Source organism: Silurus aristotelis (assembly GCF_946808225.1).
Source record: "Silurus aristotelis genome assembly, chromosome: 1".
Classification (NCBI taxonomy): domain Eukaryota; kingdom Metazoa; phylum Chordata; class Actinopteri; order Siluriformes; family Siluridae; genus Silurus; species Silurus aristotelis.
This window is the reverse complement of record NC_139574.1, coordinates 17,690,788-17,716,942: the sequence shown is the minus strand read 5'-3', so window position 1 is coordinate 17,716,942 and position 26,155 is coordinate 17,690,788. Positions and strand designations below refer to the sequence as shown.

The window sequence follows — 26,155 nt, the reverse complement described above, 5'->3', positions numbered from 1 at the left end:
TTTTTTCTAGCTCATTGGGTCCAATATGAAACATGATTGAAGATGTGTAGTTTGACATTTAAAATATGAATTTAGCCGGCCTATTTTTTTTTTTATAGGAGATCAATGCAAAAAACAAGTTTATTAAATCCACCACAATGAATTGCATTCCATCTATGAGTCCAGGACTGTTTTTTTCTCTCCTGTGTGTAGTGAATGCATGTGTGCATGTACTAATAGGGTGGGGCCAGCTCAGTCTCCCGCATGATAGAATTGCACTAGATGGAGTTGGATGCAAACTCCGAGAGAGAGAGAGAGAGAGAGAGAGAGAGAGAGAGAGAGAGAGAGAGAGAGAGCGAGAGAGAGAGAGAGAGAGAGAGAGAGAGAGAGAGAGAGAGAGAGAGAGAGAGAGAGAGAGAGAGTGAGTGAGAGAGAAAGAGAAAGAGACCGAGCGAGATAGTCTCTCCACACACAGCTGGATGCTGTCCGGCCTTTTAAAAGGGGATTTATGTGGAGCTTACTTTAGAATGACTACAGAGAACTGCACAATAAACAAGACCTTTTTAGGGCTGTAAACGCAGCTCAATTAAATTAGGAAATAATTACAAAATATTTATTTTAAAAGGTGATCATTTTTCCACCTTTGGCTTTTAGATTTTTTTTTTGGACACCCTTGTTAATTGTTCACAAGGGATATCTGACAAACATCACACTTTCGGGCACAGATAGGTAAAACAGCACAAATGTGACATATTTGTCCCATTCCAGCGTAAAGAGGTAAACGATGCCATCTGAAGCCTAGTGCGGATAGCCACATAGACTACACCGACATCCTGTTTAAGACAGAATGAGTCTCTCAGCACACAACAGGTATGATTAACTTCAACTCTCTTGTGTATTTATGAAATTGTAACTAATTAAACATGTGTCAGATGTGTGAAAATTGATGTCATTGTCATGGACAGTTTGCCAGGGTGTCTGCTAGGTTTGATTATACTTATTCATTAGTCAAACCATATTTTTCGTCAAGACATATTTTTTTACACTTTTCTTAGAGAGCAATAGCCTCTTAAACTAACTGATCAGGTTAGTCATATATTTTGTTCTGCAATCCGCAGTATTGTATTATTATTATTATTATTATTATTATTATTATTATTATTATTATTATTATTATTATTATTATTATTTTCAAAATAAGCTTCTAAAAACACAATTAAGAAATATCTTGTGCTTGAAATAATTGGCTAATATTTTTTTTAGACACAGTGGTATGTGTTTGCCTGTTTTGGAGGTTGTGTGTCAAATTGAAATATGAGACAGCTTAAATGACTCCATCTGAGACTATTAAATATCCTGTTTGTTTTAGGACATACTCTATAATGTATTCCCCTTTATGAGTTTTGAAGGAGCATGCACATTTAAGGAACAAGAGACTGTGAGCTGAGGATTTATTTTGGCACTTTGCACTTGACAGTGTTGATCTGCCTGTTGATAAGAGGAGCTGCAAGCTGGAGGACAGACTTGTAACATTAACCTTAGTCTCTCACTCCCTGCCCTGACCTCAGTGGCCTCTGTTCTAATCTACTACCCTTTTTTTTAGTAAAAAAGTGAACTCTGGAGGAGAGGAAGATTCTTTTGTTTTAGTTGGTTTTTAGTTATTTTGTGAATGGATATTGCTTTTGAATATTTTTTCCTCTTCTACAATTTGTGGATAGTTTTAAATGTTCTAGGTCTTTTGTGTCATGCATATGTAACAGCTATTCATCTCCAAATAATAAAAGTAAATGCACTTGTATAGTAGCAAAAACAAAATCAAATAGCCCATTTGCTAAAAATATTATAAAACTAATCATTGATAGATATTAAATAAATCATGTTATTATAATACTTAAAGCCATAAAGTACTAATAGTATTATAGTTACCATATTATATCGTTTTTATGGTAAATATTCAGTTTATGTGTTTAAGGTGCAAATATGGATAGGACAACTACTATATATTTAATATAATTAAAAGAATGCAGTATGTGTGTGTGTGTGTGTGTGTGTGTGTGTGTGTGTGTGTGTGTGTGTGTGTGTGTGTGTGTGTGTGTGTGTATATATGTGTATACGTGTATATGTAAACTTAAAATGTAGCAGTCATTCATTGGGATTGATCAAGTCTTGTAAAATATTTTATGTCAATTCTGTTTGCTTCATATTGTGTACTTGTACATCATACTTCACCTTTGCTAGTACTGTCTAATACAATGAAACATGCAGATAGTACAGTACATTTACTGCAAATTCTACATTTGTACTTTGTCTCAATATCTTCTTACATATATCTTTTAAAAACATCTCATAATTCATCATAATATCATAATTGGATAGATATGACTGCTAAAAGCAGACCCAGTATGGCTTTTAAGAGCCAGTGTGGCTGTTAACTTGTCCTACTACTGGGAATAGAACAGACCAGACATCTACTTTGCTTTTATTTTGTGCTTTATTACCGACTGTGTTTACAGCCTGTTTATTGCTCTGGTCTTTTCTTGCGTCCTTCTCAACTTGCAGTCATAGTTTTCAGTATATTTTGCAGGTCTAAGGTTTTTGTTGCTGAAATGGAAAATAATGCACAATGTACACACTTAAAAGCAGGAATTGCTGGATCTCCTGGATACATTGGATTTACTGCAAGTCCTTTAGCTTTTAGGGCTCATATTATTAGAAACAATAGATTATTTGTATGCGCTCTTGAAAGTCTCTCCCTTGTTGACAACTCTGTTTCAATGCCACTTAAATAATTAATAAATTAAAAGGACTTACAAAGCGAGCAATTTAATCCCCTGATTGCTGGATGAAGGGTTTCAGTTGCTAGTCTCAGTGTGTTATTTGGGTGAAAGGAAGCACTGGGGATGAACGAGACTCCCATCTATTAGATGTGGCAGCAAAGACAAAGTGAACGCCTCAATAAGATGACCACCTGTTCAGAGTTGCCTTGGAAGCCCTCTCTAAGCTGCCTTATTAGGAGAGAAAAGAACATTATACTATGACATTTCCAAATAGATTAAATAGTACCTCTCTCTCTCTCTCTCTCTCTCTCTCTCTCTCTCTCTCTCTCTCTCTCTCTCTCTCTCTCTCTCTCTCTCTCTCTCTTTTTCTCTCTCTCTTTCTCTCTCTCTCTCTCTCTCTCTCTCTCTCTCTCTCTCTCCCTCTCTTCCATAAGCTCTCTTGTGAAACTATCTATAATCGTGTTTAAATAAATATATGGGTTTTTTTGTTAAAAAAAGACGAGTTTGCTCTTTTTAGATTGCTGGAAACTATCATGCTGGAAATCTCCATTCTATTCTAGTTCCAGGGCGATGGCATATCCCAGTGTCAGACATGACACATCTCTCCCAATTAATATCTCAAACAGCACGCTCTGAGAGTTTTTGGCTCATGCTAATAAATATGAGGAAGGTTTGTCTAATATTCATCATCAAAGACAAATAAACATTTAAAATACATTCTTTGTGGCAGAAGCAGAAAGTGTTGTAAAAATAATAGAAACATAATAGATTATCCTTACAGTTTTTGATCTATTGGTTGATATGGAGTATATTTTTACCTTTATGTGTTTTTACAGCTATATGTATCTTGGATATATGTTGGTCAATGTATGTTAACGATAGAATTTTTGGCCACACTATCTGCTTAAAGCGAGAGAAAGTGGATGTGGTTTTCTGGATATTTTAAGCACTATTCCATTAGAAACGTTTTAGGAAATAACTTGCTATTTCACATTTCTACCACTGTGATGCTTTGTGTGACTTCTCTGAAGTGATTAATCCAAGCACCTGCCGGTATAGCGGTATATGCAGTTGGCTTGAGTTCACTTCAACAATGTGGTTTGAATCTAGTGTGTGTTCTCATGCTACATGTTTCACATTTTACAGTATAAATTCAAAGTATTTAACACAGTCAGAGAGGAGGAAACATTATTAGATATGATGAAGAATGCTGCTTGTGACTTTATTCAACTATGCATAAGTGGAAAAAAACTTTTATTTAATTTACAATGGATCATGCAAGACTGCACCTTATGGCCCTATTTTTGTAGGCACCTTCAGGCATGAAGTGGTAGCTGTCTATTTTCACTTGAATTTGAGAGACAGCTTTTCTGAGTTGTAAATAAGTTTGGATCAAATTGATGATTGACTCTTGATGTTTTTGTCTTCAGAGTGAAGACATACTTCTGTGTAGTCATTCTTTTCCCTAAAATATCGAGTAAACATGTTTTTTTACTCTTGAATTCTCAAAGAGAATTGACCAAAAACTATTTATGGCATTTTTTCAATGGTGCCATGACTGCAAGACACAAGACACAATGCATCTATGGTGTTTGTTACTGTGTTAAGGGTTAAGGATGAAAAACATAATATTGAAAGTATTACAAAACCTACAAACTGTAAAATATATTTGTATAAGATATTGTAAAAGATGCATGCATTGTAGCAAGCAATGTAGCTTAATGTGCCAAATAAAACAGCAAGCTAAATTTTCATAGGTATTTTTTTAACTTAAGTAATTAGAAAGTTTTATTGTTCATGTCTAATTGTTTTTTTTTTTTACCACTTATCCACTTCCACCTCTCTCCCATGGCAGGGCTTGGCACTAACAGACACGCTGTCACACACAGGAGTGCAGAACCTTTCTCCGTTTTTGGCACTCCCCCTCCTCCTCCCAGCATCTCTAATAAGACACATGCTCCTGGGCTGGGCTGTTCACTCACACCAGCCTCTCCTGGCTTCTGCTACTACGTGTTAGATACTCCTTACAGTCCTGCATGGCTTCATGGGTGGAAGAGCTGCACACTTTCTACTCACACATTCATCATCTCACCATCTATCTCCATACCTGAGCCCAGTGCTGTACCCCCAATTCTGTCTCAGCCTTATACTCTGCGTTATGGCTTGTGCCCTGGGTGTGTTTGGTTTTGCAGCTGTATTACTCTCTGGCCAAGGAAGGGGAGTCCACAGTTGGCAGTAATCAGCACCACCTGGCTCATCGTGGTAAAAGGGGACACCTTGCCACATCTGTCCACCTGCAGGGGGAGTGCCAGCACTGCTGGGCAGCAGGGACTATGCAGCTGGGACTGTTGGCACTGATGGTGGTCTTCCTCAGCTCTATGGGTTACAGCGACAACATTAAAACCCCCAGTGGAAGGAGGCAGCGACACAGTGAGTCATCACAAATGTGTTACTCTCATTTGTTCTTTTTTCCTGCTGGCTGTCTCTCTGTCTTTCTTGTTTGGTTTTTAGCTTTTCTGCACTGCCTGGCATAGCAGAACTTATATAAAAAATGGATGTGAATGCTCTATGATTGGGATAATATAAAATCAGAGTATATAATGTATAACTCCTATAATCAGCCTTGTGTGGTGTCTCTGTCTTTCATCACAAACTAGTGGCTGACTAGTGGTACACCACTGAGCTGTATTTGTTAACATAACTGCAGCTAAATGTAAATATATATTACACATTGTTTATTTTAAACACATATTGTTTGCTCTCAAGGTTAGTTTGAGTTACAACTTTTCCTCTTCAAGTGCTTTGGCATTAGATTATGTTAAGATTATTGTAGTTAGTTAGAGTGTGTATCATTCAGCTAAGTGATTTCTGATGTATTATTATGAATTGGACAAACAGAACATTTTGAAATTTTGTAACACCACAGCTTACAGTATTTGCAAACATACATAAATAGAACTGAGCCCAGAATATTCCTGCATGTAATTTCTGTTTGTAATGTAAAACATTAAACATCCATCATTCAGCAAGATCATGTGCACCTGCAATGAAAGACTTATAGATAAAGTAACTGTAGCATTATACAGCAAGTCAACTTTTTAATATAGTGGGATAGTAGATTTCATTCATAATGCTGAATGAAATGAAACGAAAGAAATTTAATGTCAAATAAAAGAAAATCCTTGATAAGAATTTAAGCATTCCAAAATGTTATATGCAGAGGATTTCCGCTGTAAATATATTGCATAGAAATCTGTGTGTAAACTCTAGACCATAATACAATTAATTAAATAGCTATGACTTAGCAAAATATATACACCTGTTAAAATACAACTTCTAAAAATAGGTACTGAAGTACAAACGCATGTACTTGTGCCCTGTTAATTAACAACATACTTGTCATGTTTTTGACATTACCACATTGTAATATGAAATTGTTGGATAATCATTTCTTGCACAAAGTAAAATAAATCACGACACATTCACTTAGGAATGTCTTGAAAAATAAAGCAGCTGACCAGCAAGTATGCCTAAAATCCAGTGATGACATTGCTTTTAATATTAGTTCATGAAGTTTATATACAAACTGGTTCTGACTGCTATTTCACAACATGCTATAACACTAGCAAATTTGGAAAGCCTGATACAGTGTAATAAAACCATCTACATTTTGTCTCAGCATTGTTGTCAAAGAACCGACTGCTTATGTAATTTATCATTCTGAAAATCAAACCATATACATTTTTTATAGTAAAAAGAAATAATACATTTTGAGTTTTATGCATTTGGCTAAGTCTATAATTCTGTAATTTACAGAATTTTGTAGTTGTTAGAAAGGTTGAATATAATATACAACTTTGTTTGATTAAACATTTGCTCCAAATCCTAATTAAAATTTTTTCAGAAACCTTCATCATGTAATCCTAATTATTATTACTTTCTAACAAAAAAAAAAAAGAAAAATTGAGTTTCCTCCTCCTCATGGACTTAGCTCTAGCACCAAGATGTTCACTATTTTAACCAACCTTCCACACTTACTGAATTCCTAAATGCTTTTTAACTCAGAACTGACCTCAGAGCCAGGAATATCTTGAGTTGTGATGTCCAGCTAAACTGGAGATTTCTGCTTTTATTTAAGGAGAAGAGCTGCTTATTCATATTCTGCTCATCTCTTACCTCTAGGATGGTTCAGAGTTGGGTACAAATTTATTTTTGATCAATTTATAGGTTTCTGGAATACTGAGGCATAAAAGGGTACCCACATTTGTTTTGCCATAGTCATAGTATGCTCACGTTCCCAGTCTGCCATGAAAAACATCCTACAGTACAGAGGTGCTAGCTGATCATCCTTTGCTAATGTTCATCAGGTGCTGATCATCCTTTGTATTGTGTCAATTGTGTCTTTGTATTGTATTCTATAAATCCAATCTTTAACCAATCTATCATGTTAGTTATTGATTTGTTGTTCTTTATTTTTTTATCTTTATATATTTTTATTTATTTTATTATGTTTTTTACATTTTTATTATATTTATTTAATAGGGATACTGCTCATTGATCAACAGTAAAATACTGTAAAGAAGCCAATGGCAAATGTTCATCTTTTGCCACTTTCCAGATTTCAAAAAGGCAACCCAAATATAAAAAACACAGTAAATTATCAAACATAAACATACAATAACTATTACTATTACATACAATACTAAAGATAAAAATGTCAATATCAAAAGAAAAATTATAAAAAATATAATTTGCTTTTAACTATTTATTTAATTTATAATTAAATGTTGAATAATTTGTACTACTCTTTAATTCAATTGGCAAAGTATTCCAATAGTTAAGGCTGAAAAGACTAACAGTACAAATGTATGCCTAAACTATACAGCACAGTCTTCTCTAGTAATGCCCTTGTTACTCTGACATTCTTATCCTTTACCCTCCTGCGTTATAACCTGCCAAAATGGTGGAGGTGCATAACCATTTAAAATCAAGCAAGCATCAGCAAGCAAGTTTAATATTATCTAAACTCAATAAATGATGTTCTGAAATATGTTGCAATTGATTGATTGATTATTAGTCCTAATCAAATATTTTAAGTGTCTGTAAAGAGATTCAATTAAATTTAATACTTGCTGGTGACTAACTAGTAAAACAATATGTAATATGGCAAAGAATTATGAATCATTAAACGTTTTGCTGATTTTATTGTTAAACATGGTCTTATATGCCTGAAGATAGCCAAATTAAATTTAATAATATTGGCTATCCTTTTGGCATGCTTATGAAATGTCAGGTGGGAATCTAAAAGTACTCCTACATATTTAAAATCAGAAACAACCTTCAACTTTTCTCCATTAACAAATACATCAGGATGAGGAATCACTGTCGGTTTTTGTGAAAAGAACATACAAGCAGTTTTGCTTATATTTAAGCCAATATCTTGGCCTGGTATATAAGCATACAATATAAAACATGCACATATCAAATGCTATTTTGGTTGCTATTTTATCATATATTTTAATGATAAGAACTTTCATCTCTGGTTGCTGTTTTTATTGAGGCGCATGATTTATATTTATGTAGTGAATCTTTAGAACACAAAGAGGAACAAGGAGAATGTTTTACACAGATGTTTTCCCTAGATCTCACATTTCAACACAAAATTTTCATATTTACGTGATATTCTGTCCATGATTTTTATTTGTTTCTGCTGCCTCTGCTAAACAGTTGAAAGGAAGATAAAAAGCACAACAGGTAGAATTCATGTTGTTTATTAGAATCAAACTAATAAACTCTCTCAGTAAGGTCAAAATTGATATATAACACTTGACATGCTTTATTAGAACAGACCATCCATGCATTTAAAAAAAAAAAATATTGTGAAATAATGATTTATTTATCGTTATAAGTACTGACAGAGGTATGGCTTACTACTTTCATGCAACCCCAAGCCATATTGCAGAGGTCACGTTGGGTACAGCTGATTCACAAGGGTTTATTTTTGACGCATTTATCATCTACTTTATCTTTACCATTCAGATTTTGCAGATGAATTGCACTGAGAGTGTGTATATTTAGACCTGATAGCACATAGAACTGTAAATCAGAGTAGATGACCGTGGTTTTGACAGCAACTGGCCCCAGAAACAGGATGTGCATTTTGTGTAATCATTTATTTATGCTATTGGCTACAGAGACTAAAATTTTTGAACCATGCTAGAAGGGAAACTGCAAGCAGTATGCATGAAGGACGAATTTGATCATTTGTGTGAGGTTACTCATTGGTGTCAGTTGTCAGATTCATGAATGTTTGTGTTCTTGGAATGATAGGAGTGAAAGGTGATATATAGTGAAAGGTCTGAAGAAAAATAGAAGTGTTTTTTTATTTGCTCTCTTCCCTAAGCATGCCGAGCTTATTCCTGGAAATACTGTGATGACTAAGTCACTGTGTATTCACCCATAAGGGGTATAATATCAATATCTGATTAGCAATACAGTATACTAGTATAAGATTTAGTTCCAATATGCACACTTATTTGTGACATGCTGATTTAAGTAAACTTAAACAATCTTGTTCTACTTTGTGATTTTCAGTGTGCTGAGAGTTGAATTAGCTGTAGACATTATTATGTGTAACAAGATTAATCACTGCCTGGTTTATTGCTTTGTGCCCTAAAGCACCTTTAAGGGAAAAGTCAATGTCTTATACTCCCTTAAAACTGCTTTAGGCCACGAGGCAGTAAACTTGGCAATGATTAATTTTTATACACACAAGTTAATGTGAACATAGATTCTTATTTAGGTGGATTTTGAATGATATTTATTAGTGTTAGAATTATTAGTAGTAACAGCGATGAAACATTAAGATCACTGCAATAATATTAATCCTTTGCTTCTGCATTTATTTGTCTCACTGCCTGTGGCCTAGCAGCAAGTACTGAAGTGCCAGCATCATGCTCCAGTGGCTGTGAAACCTGCTCTGAATACAACGGATGCACAAAATGTCGACCACGACTTTTCATACTCTTGGAAAGAAATGACATCCGTCAGACAGGAGTGTGCCTTGCCACTTGTCCTGTTGGATATTATGGCATTCGAAATCGGGATGTTAACAGATGCACACGTAAGTATTAATGTGTTTTTCAAGACATTACTCTGGAGAATCTTGTGAAATTTTTACAAAATGAAAAGAATATTTAACTTAAACAGGCTTTAAGCTTGGAGAAACTAGCAGTAACTGGACGTCAGCTTCAAAGCTTGTGTTTCCTGCCAACCAGAGCTCCACCAGTGGCATTAAATCAGTGTGTCTTACTGAGCCAGCGATCTGTTTTCTCTTACTTTGTGGGTGAAAAACAGGAATTGTGGGAAAAATCAAAAGCAAAACAGTGGTAATATGCTGTTTGTCTGTCTCTTTCAGGAAGTCCACATTAATACTTGCCTGTAAACACACAGTTCATGCAAGTTTAACGAAGTGACCACATTTTTCTACTCAAGCACTTTCAGTTCTTTTTCATTTTGAACGGGATTTGTTAGTTACTTTTTATTATTTAGTATACTTTTATTCTTTATCATGTGACTGGTACATTTTTTATACTTTTATTTTTGTAATTATTATTGTGCATAGTGTACTACTACTACTACTATTACTACTATGACTAATAACAGTGGTGGGCAGTAACAAAGTAAATATAATTAGTTACTGTACATAAGTACATTTATTTTGTGTGTCTGTACTTTACTGAAGTATTTCTGTTTGGGAAACCTTTACTTTAACTTCACTACATTTCAAAGTCCAATATCTTACTTTGTACTCAACTACATTTTGCAAAATCAGTTGGTCCTTTTTTATTTATAGTGAAATATTTGTTTATTTTTACTACAAAATTGTATACATTTATTAATAGTGCAGCGAGTGAAGCTTTTAAGAGGCAGAAAAAATATCGCGAGAACAGTGCCCTGGCATTTGGAATTGCAGGACAAGAAAGTCTGCGTGGCGGGAATGAGGCGCAGTTCTCATGGTATTTTGTTAGCCTATTCTATTCGATTCAATTTGATTCGATTCGATTCTATTTAGCAATGAACACTGTCTTAAAGCAGCTTTACACAAATAAGATTACACCCCTCACATTTCAGCAACTATTTTAGTATATCTGCTAGAGGGGCAATACTATAGAAATGAAACTTGGATATATTTTAGGTTGTCAATGTGCAGCTTGTATAACATTATAGACTGTCCTATGAAAAAATCTCAACATACAGCCATTATTGTCAAAAAAGTTGCCAACAAAAGTGAGTACACTCTGAATGATAACAGCTGTATGCCATGTAACCATGCAAAGTCACATGTCCTATTCATCGTCTTAATGTTTTGATCTGCTTGACCAAAATGATACAAATTTATGTATCTTCTATCAGAACATATGCAATTTGGTGCTTTGAGTACAATTCTCTCATACTGACCACTGGATGTTCAACATAGCACCTCGTTGCAAAGAACTCTCTGAAGATTTGAGAATTAGAAGTGTTGCTCTTCACAAAGATGGCCTAGGCAATAAGAAGATTGGTGAAACCCTGAAACTGAGCTACAGTCAGTGGTCAGGGTCATACAAAGGTTTTCCAATACGGGTTCCACTAGGAACAGACCTTGCAAAGGGTCACAGAACATGAGTCCTCATGCTGTGGGTCAGGTGCAGAAGCTGGCTTCGAAAAACAGATGCATAAGTGCTGCCAGCATTGCTTTAGAACTTGCAGAAGCAGAAGGTTCGCTTGTCAGTGTTCAGAACAAACGCCGCACACTGCAACAAGTTGGTTTGCATGGCCATTGTCCCTGAAGAAAACCTATTCTGAAGTTGGCTCACAAGAAGGTCGCAAACAGTTTGCTGAAGACAACCTGTCCAAGAGCATAAATTACTGGAACCATGTCCTGTGGTCTGATGAGATTAAGATAAACTTGTTTGTCTCAGATGGTGTCCAACATGTGTGGTGACCCCCTGGTGATGAGTACCAAGAAAATTGTGTCTTGCCTACAGTCAAGCATGGTGGGGGTAGCATCATGGTCTGGGGATGTATAAGTGCTGCTGCTACCAGGGAGCTGCGATTCATTGAGGGAAACATGGATTTTATGACATCTGCCTTGCTGAAGGAGAAGGCGATGGAGTGGCCAAGTATGTCTCCAGACCTGAACCCTATTAAGCACCTGTGGGGCATCCTCAAGCGGAAGGTGGAGAAGAACCATGTATCGAACATCCAGCAGCTTCATGATGTCATTATGGAGCAGTGAAACAGGATCCCAGTAACAGCCTGTGCATCTGTGGTGAATTCCATTCTCAGGAGGATTAAAGCAGCGCTACATTTAATTGGTGCTCACACAAAATATTGACACTTTGGACACAGTTTTGACATGTTCACTGAGGGTGTAATCACTTTTGTTGCCAGCTATTTTGACAATAATGGCTGTATGTTCAGTTATTTTTAGCGGAAAATAAATATTTACTTCTATACAAGCTGCACACTGACTACTTTGTACTTTTACTCAAGTGAAAGTTTAAGGGGAGCACTTTTACTTTTACTGGAGTAATAATTTTCCGAGCGTATCTCTACTTTTACTCAAGTGGAAGTTTAAGGGGAGCACTTTTACTTTTACTGGAGTAATATTTTACTAAGCGTATCTCTACTTTTACTCAAGTGTACTTAATCCATAATAATAATAATAATAATAATAATAATAATAATAATAATAATAAGAAGAAGAAGCAAACCAAATAAACAATAGTAATAAGCAAAGCAGAGAGCTATGATGTTTTGATGGCAGAATTTCCTTTTGGGAATGTTTAAATATAATTGAAAGAATGTAAAAAAAACCCATAAATAAATAAATTCATAATAAATAATTATATAAAAAAATAACCAATTTGTAATTGCATTAACTGCTTTCACCTTCAGTTAGGGCAGCCGTTCAATAGCCAATTAGTATAAAATGCTCATTTTTTTCGGCTCATAATATTTTTTTTTTTTGGAAGAATATCATGGCTTTTGTTTTGCAATATACACTCTTGCATCACATTACTTAATCTATCTCAGATGTTGGTGTGATTTAGCTATTTTCTAAAATGGCCATTAAGGGTAATCTTAATTCAGACATGACAGTAAAGGGTATTGCCCGGCAGTGTTTGTGTTTTAAAAATTTATGGTTTTTCTCACATTGTAGATAATCACTCTTCTATAATCCTCTATACTAGCAAGGTCTCACAATGGCATTAAAAGAATTTCCTTTATCCAACCCATGAAATATACAAGTGATTAGGGTTTAGGGTGTGTGGTGAATTTAGTCTATATTTATAAAGTCACTGGTATTAAATCCAGTAGGATTGTTCCTTAAAGCTCATACAAATTGTTGATTCAGTTGTTTACTTTAATTTATTGTAATTTATTAATTATTGTAATTTATTTAATATGCTGATCTTATGTAACGTGTACAATTTAACAGTTGTCTTGTGTACTTTTTACTCAGTATTTTTAAGGATTTGAAAAGTTGAAAAAATATTTTGGAAGTGTCAAAGGTCCATCTGAAATATGAATTTAGAACAAATACTATTGTTCTAAATTCCTTTACAGTGCATGTTTTCCCATTATTTTAGCCTTGCTATTATTCTTGTTACATTCACTGGTTGACATGTTTAAATTAAATTAATTATATTTACCTTCTTATATCAATTATCTCTTATACTATACTCTAACAAGGCAGGTTTTCATGCCAAATGTCATGCTAAAGTTTACTCATTCTCAGAAATAACATCACATGGATGAATTAAACATTGTTTCTCCTCTAAATCTAGAATTACATAACAGTGATGTGTTCTGAAGCTCATTCTAGTATTGTTGGTAGATTTTGTTTTTTAATCCCACTGTGTTCATAATGGTCCATATTTGAGAATATTCTGGCAATGTAAGAATAGAAGCTGAGCTTGTAATGGAAGTGCATAGAGCTTAACACATTTCTGATGTGCAGGGCATTCAGACAAAATTTGTTCCACTCACCTGCTTGGTTTTAAGGTTTTAAGAATGAATGCTTCTAAAAGCCTTTGGATATTATTTATGTCTACATATATAATTTTTAGATATAAGGTCCTGGAAACATGGTTAAATATATGGATGATTTAAAGGTTGATGGTGGTCTGGGGAGTGGTGCAGTAATTAAAAGACAGACTTTCTATTGGTCTATTATCACCAGGATAACTGTATTAGGCTGGGATTGTGGCAAGTCTATTATGAAATCAATGGCAAGGCAAGATCGTGGTTGGTGAGGTGTTGGTAGTGGCATGAGTTTACTGTATTTTAAACAGTGTAATTTGGCCTGGGCTCAAATATAACAGGACAAGATGAACTTGTAGAGATTTTGCAGCATGTTTGGCCAGTAATGTTCCCCTGGGATCAACTGTTGTGTTTTGTGAGTGCCGAGTATCCCATAACGGGGAAGGTGTGGGCTAATGTCATTACCTTCTCACAAAGTGAAGATGGTACTCTACAAACTTCTTCCCTGTCAAAAGCTATTACAAAATGGCATTCAGGGTGTCTGCCTTGATATTTTTGGTCCTGAGACAGTTGGAGAGGGCAAAGATGAAGAAGCTGAGCAAAAATGAGCACCCAGCACACCTGACAAGATGAGCTTAAGCTCAGTGACAGCGTGCACTTGAGCCTGAAGGAACATTTCTCAGGTCATGCAATGTGTCAGGTAAAGGAGTTGCTAAACATTAGGTCAGTGGGGTTTCATGGTTGCTTGTGCTGCATCATCTACTTCAGTGAGCTGGTCAATCTGCTTTTGCTGTTATGCTCAACAAAACAGTAAAGCAAACAATATTCAAAGGCTTGGTAAGAAGTGGTGAAAATCAACACAAAATACATACTTTATAAGAAAGTGTGAAATAGAATGTCCTTATGTACTGTAATGCTGTAATTGTGCAAAGGTGTGTGTTCATTAATCTTGATGACACTGTGTTGTAGCCATGTTATTTAGTTCAATGCTGGCTTGGGCATCGCACAGCACACTTAAGAAATAACCTTGCATCATCTAAGAAAGTTCCAAAATCCACTCCAATGACTCAGATAAATTTGAGACAATACATTAAAACTTTACTTTAATTTACTGAAATGTATGTCTATCAGGATTTGTACTCTGTTTCAAATAAGGAAAAATATTGGAACATGATTGTCAGGTGTTTCTTGTTGTCCAGGTGGGTCTGTTTGTTAGAACAATTTAGGACTTTATATGTCTATTCTTGGTTTGTGAAGGCAGCAATTGTTTGCTGTTGTTTAAAAAATACCAACATGACAACCAGAGAGCTGTCTATGGGAGCCATTTTGCAGCTGTTAAATTTGCAGCATTTAAAAAGCAAGGACAGCAATTTGAAATGTCCTAAAAAAGAATAAACCCAAAGACATTTTTTTTATTTACATTTACAGCATTTGGCATAGTGAATTACAAAGAGTAACTAAAAGTCTTAATATCCATCAGAAAGTTCAGTAAAGGAAAACAGTCAATGACAGAATCATTGTAAGAAAACCCCCAAAAACAACAGTCAAGTGAAGAGGGTTTAATGTATACAGTCCATGTTTAAAGATGACTTTGGTTGCAGACATAAAGAGGCCATACCACAAAATGCAAACTGCACATCAGCAATAAGGATTGAGAGGGCAAAAAGATAAGCTGCAAAGCTTTGATTACCAAGATTACCCCTTAGTTTTGAAGTAAATGATGTTGTAAATGTGGAGTAAGAAATTATCTGCTCATGATCTAAAACATATACGCTCAACAGGCTAACATGGGGGAGGTAGTGTAATGTTCTGGAATAGGATCACTAATCCATAAATTGTGTTTATGGATTAGTTAATGGATTAAATTGTGTCACTAAATGTGCCATGTTCCAAGTTGTTTAAAAAATATATTCATTAATATAAGGAAATAAAATAAATCAGATTTACCATCTTATATTCATCTTTTGATCTTAAACCCAAATGTCTTCGGTGTATAAAAAAAAAAAACGAGGAATGTGTATATTATGTATCATTTTACTAATCATGGAGGATAAATATGAAGCATTACATAATGTACAAACATGTATGCTACCACATAGGTTTGCTTTAATGCCATAATTATTATTTTTCTTCTTTTTCAGAATGCAAAATAGAAAACTGTGCTGACTGCTTCAGTCGAACATTTTGTGCTAAATGTAAGGAGGGCTTATATTCATACAGTGGCCGGTGTTACCACAGCTGCCCAGAAGGATTAATCACTGTCAACAGCAGCATGGAGTGTGTAGGTAAGTAAAGCCAGTAAATTAAAAAAAGATGAAAAATCTTCATGTGTATATACCTCAGTGCTCTTTTAAGTATATACACATGAAGAGCACTGAGGTATATATACACATGAAGATTTTTCATGTGTACATACCTCAGTGCTCTTTATGTGTACATACCTCAGTGCTCTTTTAGGTCCACAACAAAAACTAATACAAAGACAAAAGTATGCCAAACTGATTTGATATAGTGTAAATGAATGACAGTTGGTGTTAATCTAATATTGTAAATTCAGTAAATTCAATCCTCCTGTATAAATGCATAAATATTCTGTCCACAAAAAATTGCAAGTTATAGATTTGGGATGACAAAGTAGATAGTAGTAGATATAGCCTCACTTTAATATGAGATGGTATTTGATTTTGGTTGACATTCAACAAATTAAATTGTTTCCAAACATGGAAGGTAGATACAGATGTTATGAAAGTACACAGAATGAAATTTACTTGGGATTTTCAGTCTTTCTTAAAAAGCATATCCAACTCGCATTACTTTATAATATCACCTTTCCTTCACTGCAAAGCAATCATGGTGTTGGCAAAAGAGGAAGCCTGATGGAATACTCTGTTCTGCCTTTTTTTTTTCCCTGTGGTTTCTCAATCACCAGCAAGCGGAACTTTGGAGAAAGGCCTGTTGGCTGATAAGGGGTTTATTGATTTGTTCTGAAAATTGTTTTGTCACAAGCAAGCAAACCCAGTGCTAATAGTATTATTTTATGAGACTGATCTCTGGCTCCCCCAAGATGCTTGGCTTTTACATGGAGAGCTTTAACTCCTAAGGTAACATTTTGGCTTTAGCCATGGTGTCTTATCTTAATCAATACTCATGAAAACCTCAATAAGAACAAATGCTCAAATTTAGCCTGCAATTGCAAACAGCTGAGAATACATGGAAGTCTCAAACAGAGCTTGACAGTTTGTCAAGTTTGGATAAAAACAAAACCTGTCACATAAATCATAACAAAATTTCTCCCATTTAGTGAAGAGAAATGAAACTATGAGTGGCGCTAGTTATTACCCTTCTGAGTTTCTGCCATGAAGTCTTTAGGGTTCATTGATATATTTTTCTCCATATTTGTTAGAAATTGTTTGCCTTTTATTAACAAGACCTGTATGATTAATTTTATTCTTGTCATTCAATCTAGTGCGATGTGAGCTGGGTGAATGGAGTCCATGGGGCCCTTGCATGAAGAAAAACAAAACATGTGGTTTTAAAAAGGGCAACCAAAGCCGTAGGAGAGAGCCTACACAGCCCCCTAGTCCGGCCACCATCAGTGGGTCTACATCTCTTTCTACCTGCGCTCCTGAGACTGAGACCCAGAAATGTAGCGTGCCGAAAAGGATCACCTGTGGAAAAGGTAAGCTTGAGGGAGAGAGCAGAAAATGTGATAATGTAAATTTGAACATATGAATTCAGATTTAAGACTTAGGCATATTTAAGACTGAGACCTGGCTTCCCCAATCAAAGCAAATATTTGCTTTCCAAGACTGTAAGAGAGTTCAGATGTATATCATTTAGCAGTTAGAGCTTTAAACCATGGCCACCTAAAGGCCAGTAAATGAAGGTTATTTAAGAAGAAGATTGTGTATATAGTTTTTATTTCACATTAGATCACAAATATTTATGTATTGTTTTTTATAAAATAATATAGAGAAAAAATATATTTCAATAAAATATATATCTAATATGTAAATGAGGAAAGAGAGAGAGAGAGAGAGAGAGAGAGAGAGAGAGAGAGAGAGAGAGAGAGAGAGAGAGAGAGAGAGACTAAGAGACGTTAAAGCATTTTTTGTGTAATTTATTCACCTTTAAAATAATTTGTGAATTCAACTTTTAATTTTTATATGCATTATGCAATATGCATCAATTTAAAATCCCGAATATGCATTTATATAAAAGTTTCTTTCGGCTTCTCCCGTTAGGGGTCGCCACAGTGGATCCTCCGCACGTTTGATTTGGCACATGTTTTACGCTGGATGCCCTTCCTAACGCAACCCTCCCCAATTTATCCGGGCTTGGGACCGGCACTGAGAGTGGCTAGTGATGGTTCCCTGACCGGGAATCGAACCCGGGTCGCAGCGGTGAGAGCGCTGCATCTTAACCACTAGACCACCAGGGGACCAAATATGCATTTATATAAAAAGTACCTTTAATAAGGAAGTTTGCTATAGTAACGGCAATAAAATGCCAGCAAAGTACTCCAGAACTTTTACAGAAGGTGATCTAAAGCCTTTGAGTTGGACCGTTTACTAACTGATAACTTTTGCTTGACCTTGAATGCAGCATTTTATTTGTTTCTCACTCTTTATTCTTGTCAGCTGAGGAGCATGTTCTTTTTACGGGGAGAATCTGCTCCCTGCTTTACCGGATACGACAGCACAATCTGAGAAATGAAAGGCAAATTTACACTGCATGACGCCCTCCTTGTGGAAAGAATTTCAACCTTGGGTCCATAAGAATAATTAACATTGAAATATTATAAACTACCCCATAAAAGTGTTACAATGCCTGCCAAATTTCTAAGCTTGGTGACTGTTTGTCGGAAAGCGAGTGGTAAGAGACAGTGTTACTCAGATGGGGCTTGACATGTGCAAAGCATTTGTTTGCAGTTATTCCTTAAAAAATATACAATTCAGATGTGATAAGTTAGAGCTATGCCTGTAATTTTCCTCTCCCACTTGTACTTTTTAACCCAGATTTGTGGTGTGAATATGGGAGAAATCATTCTGTTCCGTAAATTAATGTGTAGATTTTTCATCTGTGTAAATGTGCACCATGTGTTAAATTAGCAAGGCTGTGAATACAGCTGCTGCAATTGGCCGACATGGCTGCTGTAAAAATCACAGGGGGCAGCTCTTGTATAACATCAGTGATTTACTGGTCTGCAGATCTCACGCTTTGTGTCGATTTGGCTGAGCTCTCACTCCATTTCCCTCCTTTTCCTGTAGCTTAATAAATAGGTTTGCACGAAAACAGAATTTGCTGAGCGAGTCATTGCCTTTGTCAGGCACTAGTGTTTAGGTTGGATTGAGGGGAGCTGTAATCACTGCTGTCATAAATAAATAAAGCCCCATTAGTGCTTTATCAGAGGTGAGCTAATGACTGTCCTACATGCTGAGCCTAAGGATATGATTCCACTCATGCTCAGTGATGGGGGCCTTGCTTTCTTTTATAATCATTATTAGCACATTGGAAACTTATTGCAGCTAAATTCCTTTTGCATGAGTAAACAATATTATTACACATCCCCTATTAAACTAAAATAAGTTAGGCAAAACTAAACATGCATGCTTAAAATGCAACAAGAAAAAAAAAAAGGATGAAATAAGGATGATTGAAATTTTAAAATAGGACAATTTTATCCCCCTCACTTTTTGAGTACACAAAAAAATCCTACGTATTTCTCTTGTATTGGTAATTTACAGTAGGTGTGACTGAATTAGCATCTGGCCAATCACAGTATGGGTCATAAGGTTAATTGTCATGTTGGGTATATAAGCTTGTCATATGCTTTATTCAGCAAAAAGCACTGATGAGATTTAATTGGCTTTGCTCTTCTCTGTCCACTCTTGTTTTATACCGTTGTCAGTTTTTTGGCACATTAATGCACTGCAAAAAGAAAGAGGACAATGACGCACTTATGTGTATTAAGTGTATCAATCAAGCTAGTAAATTGATCGATACCTTTTCTATTAAAGCAAACTAATTATTATGAACTTCAACTGGTGTGTAAAAGGTTTGGATCTTTTATTTTAAATGTTTCTCATTACTGGAACTTGTAAATAGTGGTTATTGTGATTATTAAAAGTTCATGGAAGGTAACACCTGCACTTATTCTTTCTCATAAATCGTGGAAAATCCAATGAAAAGGGATTTTTTTTTTCATGCTTTTTCATGTTTCAAACCCCACTATGACTTTTTTCTACTGTGGAACACATACACATGCAATAGCTGCTATGCCTATAGCCCTAACCATGCATGTTTTATTCTTTAGTTTTGTGCCAGTCCCTTGTTCTTTTACATTTTTAGAATTGTCCTGCCAAAATAAGCGTTTATAAAGAAAAATGTGATTAGACTAGATTAGTATGAGATCACTCAAATGTTCACTAAAGTTCCAACCATGAAATTAAAGAGACTAAAGGTAAGCATTAAAAAAAATATCAAAAAACATGTTTATTGATCAAGATATCTTATCATTTTATTACATTCTATAATATTACTTTCACAAAACCTTTAAAGAAACATTTGTATGAACAAAGTGGGCCATTTTCAGATTTCAAAATTGTAGTCCACAAGTCAATATTGGTGCAGGAAAGGTTACATATCTTTAGAATTTGGTTATGCAACTGCTTAAGTTAACTATCGGGTTCACATTTTTGGACGAGGTTATACAAATTACCTGGTAGAGTTAGTTTTTTTAGCAGAAGTGTCTGAGGTAGGGCTGTTCGGTAGCTTTTAAAACACTACACATGCACTTGCCTTTAAACATGAATAACTATGGGATAAATAAATGCAGTTGGAAATACTACTAGAATCTAGTAGTATTAAAAAATAAAAAAAAACGTAACCAGTACACCCATTGTTCCCAGAATAGGCTCTGCTCTACTTTTACCCCAGTGAATAGTTACTAGTTATCAAAAATGTTGAATGAATGAACGAACGAAATGTTTAAATGTATGAATGAATGAATAATTGAATTAATGAATGAATAATTAATTTATTTCCAAGAGACATTTTGGCAATAAAAACAAATGAAAGATAATGACTTTGAACATCTGATAGGTGTTTAGTATATTTCCAGCATATTGGCATGTGGGCAAACAAAGGAGGCTGAATTTAGTGAGTGATGAAGGATCAGGTCATTTATAGAGACATGTACAAAAAGAATACTATATATGGATGTGTGTTTTCCAAAATATTTCTACAGCCACGTGAAAATTTTATATACTTACTCAAAAATGTATGCTGGCTTGGGAAAACCTGCACATTTTGGAAAATTTTAAACCTGGACTGAGATAGTACAATTTCTAATTACTAAAAAATAATGACTTTTTTTTTTATTTCATATCGATTGAATTCAATTTGGTATTCAACAAATAAGACACAAATATTTTAGAGTATATCAATCTTATTGATTCATTCATCTTAAATAAATTCTTGTGATCTCTACAAACTCATGATCAAGATGAAAAGAAAAAGAACATTAAGCCAGCTGAAAGAGGTCTATTAGATAAATATCTTTGATTTTGTCAAACCTTACAAGTTGAAACCCAAACACTGTTGTAAATGTCTGTTATAACAGGAAATAAAAGCATCAATGCCAATGATGAAATTGATAGAATATATAAGCCAGCAATGTGTGATCAAACATGATCTACCTGATCATGAACTGGTCTGTATTACATTTTATAAAAAGTAACTGTAATAAAACTGTAATTGGAACTAAATATGAGATTAATAATAAGCATTTTGAATTTAGAATGTTGTGTTGCAGCCTGGAAACATTTACTGAATAATGTGGTGGTTGAATTCTAACAAAAAAGCAAGTTAGTGCAAAAAAAAAAGGAAGAAATGTTATGCCTATTGCATTTTAAATCATAAAAATTATAAATATATTTCACCTAAACAGCATGGAATTTTTTTTTGTCTTGCCTGAGCTATAGTCCTATAAATATGTTGTGTTCGAAACCAGTTTAACAACAACAAAGATCTAAGAAAGGATATCTAAAACATTGCTAAGTGCACTGAGTTCCTCACAAAGTGAATGTTATGCTTTGATCATATATGGATAGCTATGTGCTGTACTGAAATGGAAATAAACCTAACCTTGGTTTGTAATAAGATACCTGCTGTCAATATGTCTGCGGTCTGCTTGAACTACAGTAAGAATGGAAACCATAAATATGGTTTTCCACTTTTTGGGAATTTAAACATTTATGGAATTCATTTTTACTACAAGGCCCAGCACATAAGGTGTTTACACTACAGATGTATAAAAAAGGGAAAAGGTTTGCTTTCTCACACATATCAATATATTATAACATTTTATGTTTTATAAACATGTAAAAAAACACAGATCTGTAATACTGACCCAAAGAGATTTATGCTTCACAACCTTATCACTTAGAGACAAGTAGATACTTTTGGTGCTTATATAATGGTTTTGTGAAAACCATTTTTCGAAACCAAAGTCAGCAGCCTGCTATCAAGACATAGAACAGACAAGTTTTTTTTGGCTATGTGCAAAAGAAGGCTAAAAGAAGACGAAGAGTACATCGGGTTGAGGAGCACAGAGTGGCTGTAATGCTCATGTCATCAAACATGGAGCAAATGCTCTCCAGCCCCATATGAGTGTTGACTTGGTTTCCAGGGAACATCTAGAATTACAACACCGACTTCATAACAAACATCAGTCAGCACAGGGGCCCTGACTTTCCTTTACAGTAGTGCTGGTGAGGCTGGGGCCTGTGTTCCTTTTCAAGTATATTTGACCATGATGTGATTGAAATGATTCTAGGATCCTAACCAGCCTGGTTCAAATGTGCATATGAATCTGCATCTGCATGTATGACATCTGAGCACCACTATAATAACATTTAAAAGAGTTAATCTCGGACCTGGTGAATATCCTACATTATCATAATCAGGCCTTTCATCTGTGACAATTCACATTTATACTTGATGTTATTTTCCTTTCTGACCCTATGACACTGAAAGCCTTTTTAATGTATGTTTGTACTGATGAAGTGGTTATGCACTTAAAATAAGTGACAGATGAATACACAGGCAAAGCTTTGTTGGCAGAGAGTTTGAGAGGGATCATTGGGAAAGCAGTTCACCTCTAGAGCAGGGTATTAGGGTGTCAGGTTCTTGATTATTATTGTCTGGGCTATAGTTATGATTCAAAGGTTGCTGTTGAATTTCTGCTGTCAACTTTGAGCTGTGCTGTATTGCATCATGATTGCATTTAGAAACTCTATTGTGTTCATATAGAAACTATTGAACTAAAAATAATTTGCGTTAGGAGAAAAATCTTCCAGTTAACTATACCTATGCTTGATTAATATAGTTATTTAAAATAAATACCCGCAATATTAAATTCAGTGCTCTAAATATTTGTTTTTGTGTGTCATTCAGGAGACAAAGCGACAACTCCTAAGAACCAAGGAACATTAAATGGCAAAAACCGTGGTCGGGACTCAAAGGAAAATAATAAAGGGGGAGGCAAGAGGAGAAAGACCCAAAGTTCAGCTACTACTGCTCCATCAGTGATAACAAGCACCATCACTTGATCTTCCAGTGGTATATGGTGGGCTTAGAGATGGAAAGAAAAATGTCCACCCTAAAAGGCTGCTGAGTGTTACTTAATTGTGACACTATCAGACTGATGTTAAAAAGGAAAAATAATGCTGCTGCACATTCATGAAAATGCTCAAAGGGAACTGGAGGATTGCTGCAATAAGTAATAAAGTGTGTACTGTTTATGTTAGACATAAGGAAAATATGTTTGTTTTTTTTCTCGTGCATTTGGAAGCACTTTGAAAGACTGCCTTATGAAGGATCCTTATTTTGCAAAAAGTGTTTTGTGGGTGAAATTCTTTCTATGTCCCGCTTTTATATTTGACAAAAGATTTCTATACCAACATGATGAAAGACACTTCAAATGACATCCTACTACCATAAGATGCCCATTTACAACACATTACTAACACATTAGTTGCGCTTTTCCAAATCTAAGCTTGATTCATTTTCTTGTGTCGGCTCTACTTTTATTTTGTGAAAGGTACCAGACAAAAGCAGGTATATATATATTTACTCTCTTTATATTTCTGTTTTTATAATGAAATCAAAGCAAATCACTGGAAATAATTTCTGCTATTATTGTATTTTTTGTCTTTAAAAAAAAAAAAAAAAAAAAAAACATTTTGGACAAAATGCAAAAAAAAAAAAAAAAAAAAATCAAACATAGTATGTCTAAATGTAGGACAAACCTAATCATTGTTTGGTTTCTTAGACAAAGATTTTCATTTTTCACTTTTAGCTGTCTATGTATAACAGAAGGCTGATCAAAGAGAACAATAATCCACACAAATAGAGTAATGAATGTATATTTGATTTGGCTGGGAGCAGTGAGTTGTGTGTGTTCAGACTGAAAAATGGATAAACACTATGTGAATGATCAGAAGTGGTTGTGAGGAATTGCATCTTACATGCACCTGTATTGAGGCGAGCGCGCGCGCGTGTGTGTGTGTGTGTGTGTGTGTGTGTGTGTGTGTGTGTGTGTGTGTGTATATAAGTTTGTTTTTGTGCATGCATGTGTGTGAGTGTAAAGAGAGAGAGGGGGGGGAGAGTCAGATAGTCAGACAGACAGACAGCAAGCAACAGGAACATTGTAAAAGCACATTATTTCACTATCCTTTACACACAATACAGCAATCTACATACCATATGTGTCATAAGATATTATACATATCTTTGCAACAGGTTTAGTATATACAGCAAATAATCCATATAGTTCAGAAATATACAGCTCTATCGGAGAAGGCAACGCTATCGCACATAAGTGATGCATTTCCACTTACACTGACAGTTTTTGTAGCAAAGTTTGACACAAGAATACTCGCTTCTTCAGTAGATGTTGAGAATGGACATTCCGAATGTGGTTTCTTACTGAAATTGTCTACTTCAATGTATGTTGATCATGACTGCTTAATACAATATTAATACAATATACCTTATGGTATTGTATATCTTCTTATAATATATATCTTAAAACTCCTGCATAAAATAAAATATAATTATTACATTTTGCAAGATGGCAGTCTTCAAGCCTGCTCATTCTACTTGGCCACATACACATAGTTTCCATCTTATTATTAAATTATATTATTAAAATTATTTATGAAATGAACAGTACAGCATGCAAATCAAAAATTCAGGTTGAACTTTGACCAAAATCTATGATCCACAGAACAGTAGTTAAGAACCGTCTGCTTACTCAATCATCCATCAGAGATTGTACGTCTGAATTTGAGCAAAACTTCATGAATGAGCAAATCTTATATTCTTATTTCATGAATGGCATCCAGGGTGGTGGAGCATTTGATCCAACTGATACATTATCACATTAAGTTCTCCTGATTTGTGTTTCCAGGGCTTGAACCTAAGTAAAGGGCCACCATCTTGGGAGGTACGTATTTGCGTGCTTTATAAATACAACACAGTGGTTGTGGGTTGGAATGTACTGCGCTAGTTGGCATTGCTGCAAAAGCTGTAAAAGTAGAGACAAATAAAAACTAATGATGTGTCATCGCCAGGGGGCTGCGCCTGAGTCCTGCAATCTCGACAGCCGTTTCTCATTATTCAGGGGAGGGCAGGGCAACGGTAGAGAGTTCAACGTAAATTAAACTTTCATTCCCCTTTCTGGCCATAAATTCTTGAGTCGACTCCGTGGGATGCAGCATTCCCTCCCAATCACCCTATCTTGCTGTCGTTTTCCATTCATTTGCGTTCCTTCATGTCTTATTTTCTCACCCATCTTGTTCTTTGTCTTTATTTCTCCTCAGTATTCAAGTGATGGTACATCTGGTGAAGTACCTGTACATGAGCGACTTTACTGACAAAATAAAATTATTTAAATCAACAGAGCCATTTACAATCTTCATATTTTTTTATTTAAATAATTTTACTTTATGTAAGATGGACAGTTATTTTTATTTTACCATAAAGGTAAAAACAGGTACATACAACTATCAAACTTTTTTAGAAGGTTACCTTTCCTTGGACAATCTATTGTAATTTAGAATTCAAATGAATTTTCAAAGCAGTCCATCCATTTTTGTTCAAATCAATGCCGTTTAAAAAGCAAACAATGGTAACTTGTTAGTATTGGGATTGAACTCATAACCTTCCAATTAGCTGGTCAATTATTTAACCACTAAGTTAACAGCTTTCACACTGCATTTTATATATATATATATATATAAATATATATATACACACACACAGTGAGGAAAATAAGTATTTGAACACCCTGCTATTTTGCA

The 26,155-nt window shown here is 35.0% G+C and overlaps 1 protein-coding gene and 1 long non-coding RNA gene across 3 annotated transcripts in view; one reads left to right on the top strand and one right to left on the bottom strand.

Moving 5' to 3' along the window:
• The first annotated feature begins 287 nt into the window (after window positions 1-287).
• Window positions 288-24,923, top strand: rspo1 (R-spondin 1). 2 transcript variants are annotated; one of them, XM_083548874.1, is made up of 6 exons: window positions 288-849; window positions 4,612-5,186; window positions 9,688-9,879; window positions 15,929-16,072; window positions 17,254-17,466; window positions 23,247-24,923. In XM_083548874.1, the coding sequence occupies exons 2-6, from the start codon at window positions 5,090-5,092 to the stop codon at window positions 23,399-23,401; spliced, it is 801 nt and encodes a 266-aa protein (XP_083405000.1). In that variant the 5' UTR covers window positions 288-849; window positions 4,612-5,089; the 3' UTR covers window positions 23,402-24,923. The 2 variants fall into 2 exon arrangements, with proteins under 2 accessions (XP_083405000.1, XP_083404999.1); XM_083548873.1 differs by having other exon boundaries at window positions 9,685-9,879.
• Window positions 17,405-26,155, bottom strand: part of LOC310730882 — a 20,710-nt gene continuing 11,959 nt past the window's right edge. Inside the window, exons 2-3 of the long non-coding RNA XR_014535002.1 lie at window positions 18,412-18,492; window positions 17,405-17,471 (exon numbers count right to left, since the gene is read on the bottom strand). This is a non-coding gene — a long non-coding RNA (uncharacterized lncRNA). The remainder of the gene's footprint in view (window positions 17,472-18,411; window positions 18,493-26,155) is intronic.

What these genes read in the sequence shown, in the direction of transcription:
- rspo1 (XM_083548873.1), top strand. Translation starts at nt 5,090, where the DNA reads ATGCAGCTGGGACTGTTGGCACTGATGGTGGTCTTCCTCAGCTCTATG. An exon ending in TGGAAGGAGGCAGCGACACA is followed by an intron (nt 5,187 to 9,684) that starts GTGAGTCATCAC and finishes CCTGTGGCCTAG; the next exon opens with CAGCAAGTACTGAAGTGCCA. An exon ending in CAGCAGCATGGAGTGTGTAG is followed by an intron (nt 16,073 to 17,253) that starts GTAAGTAAAGCC and finishes CATTCAATCTAG; the next exon opens with TGCGATGTGAGCTGGGTGAA.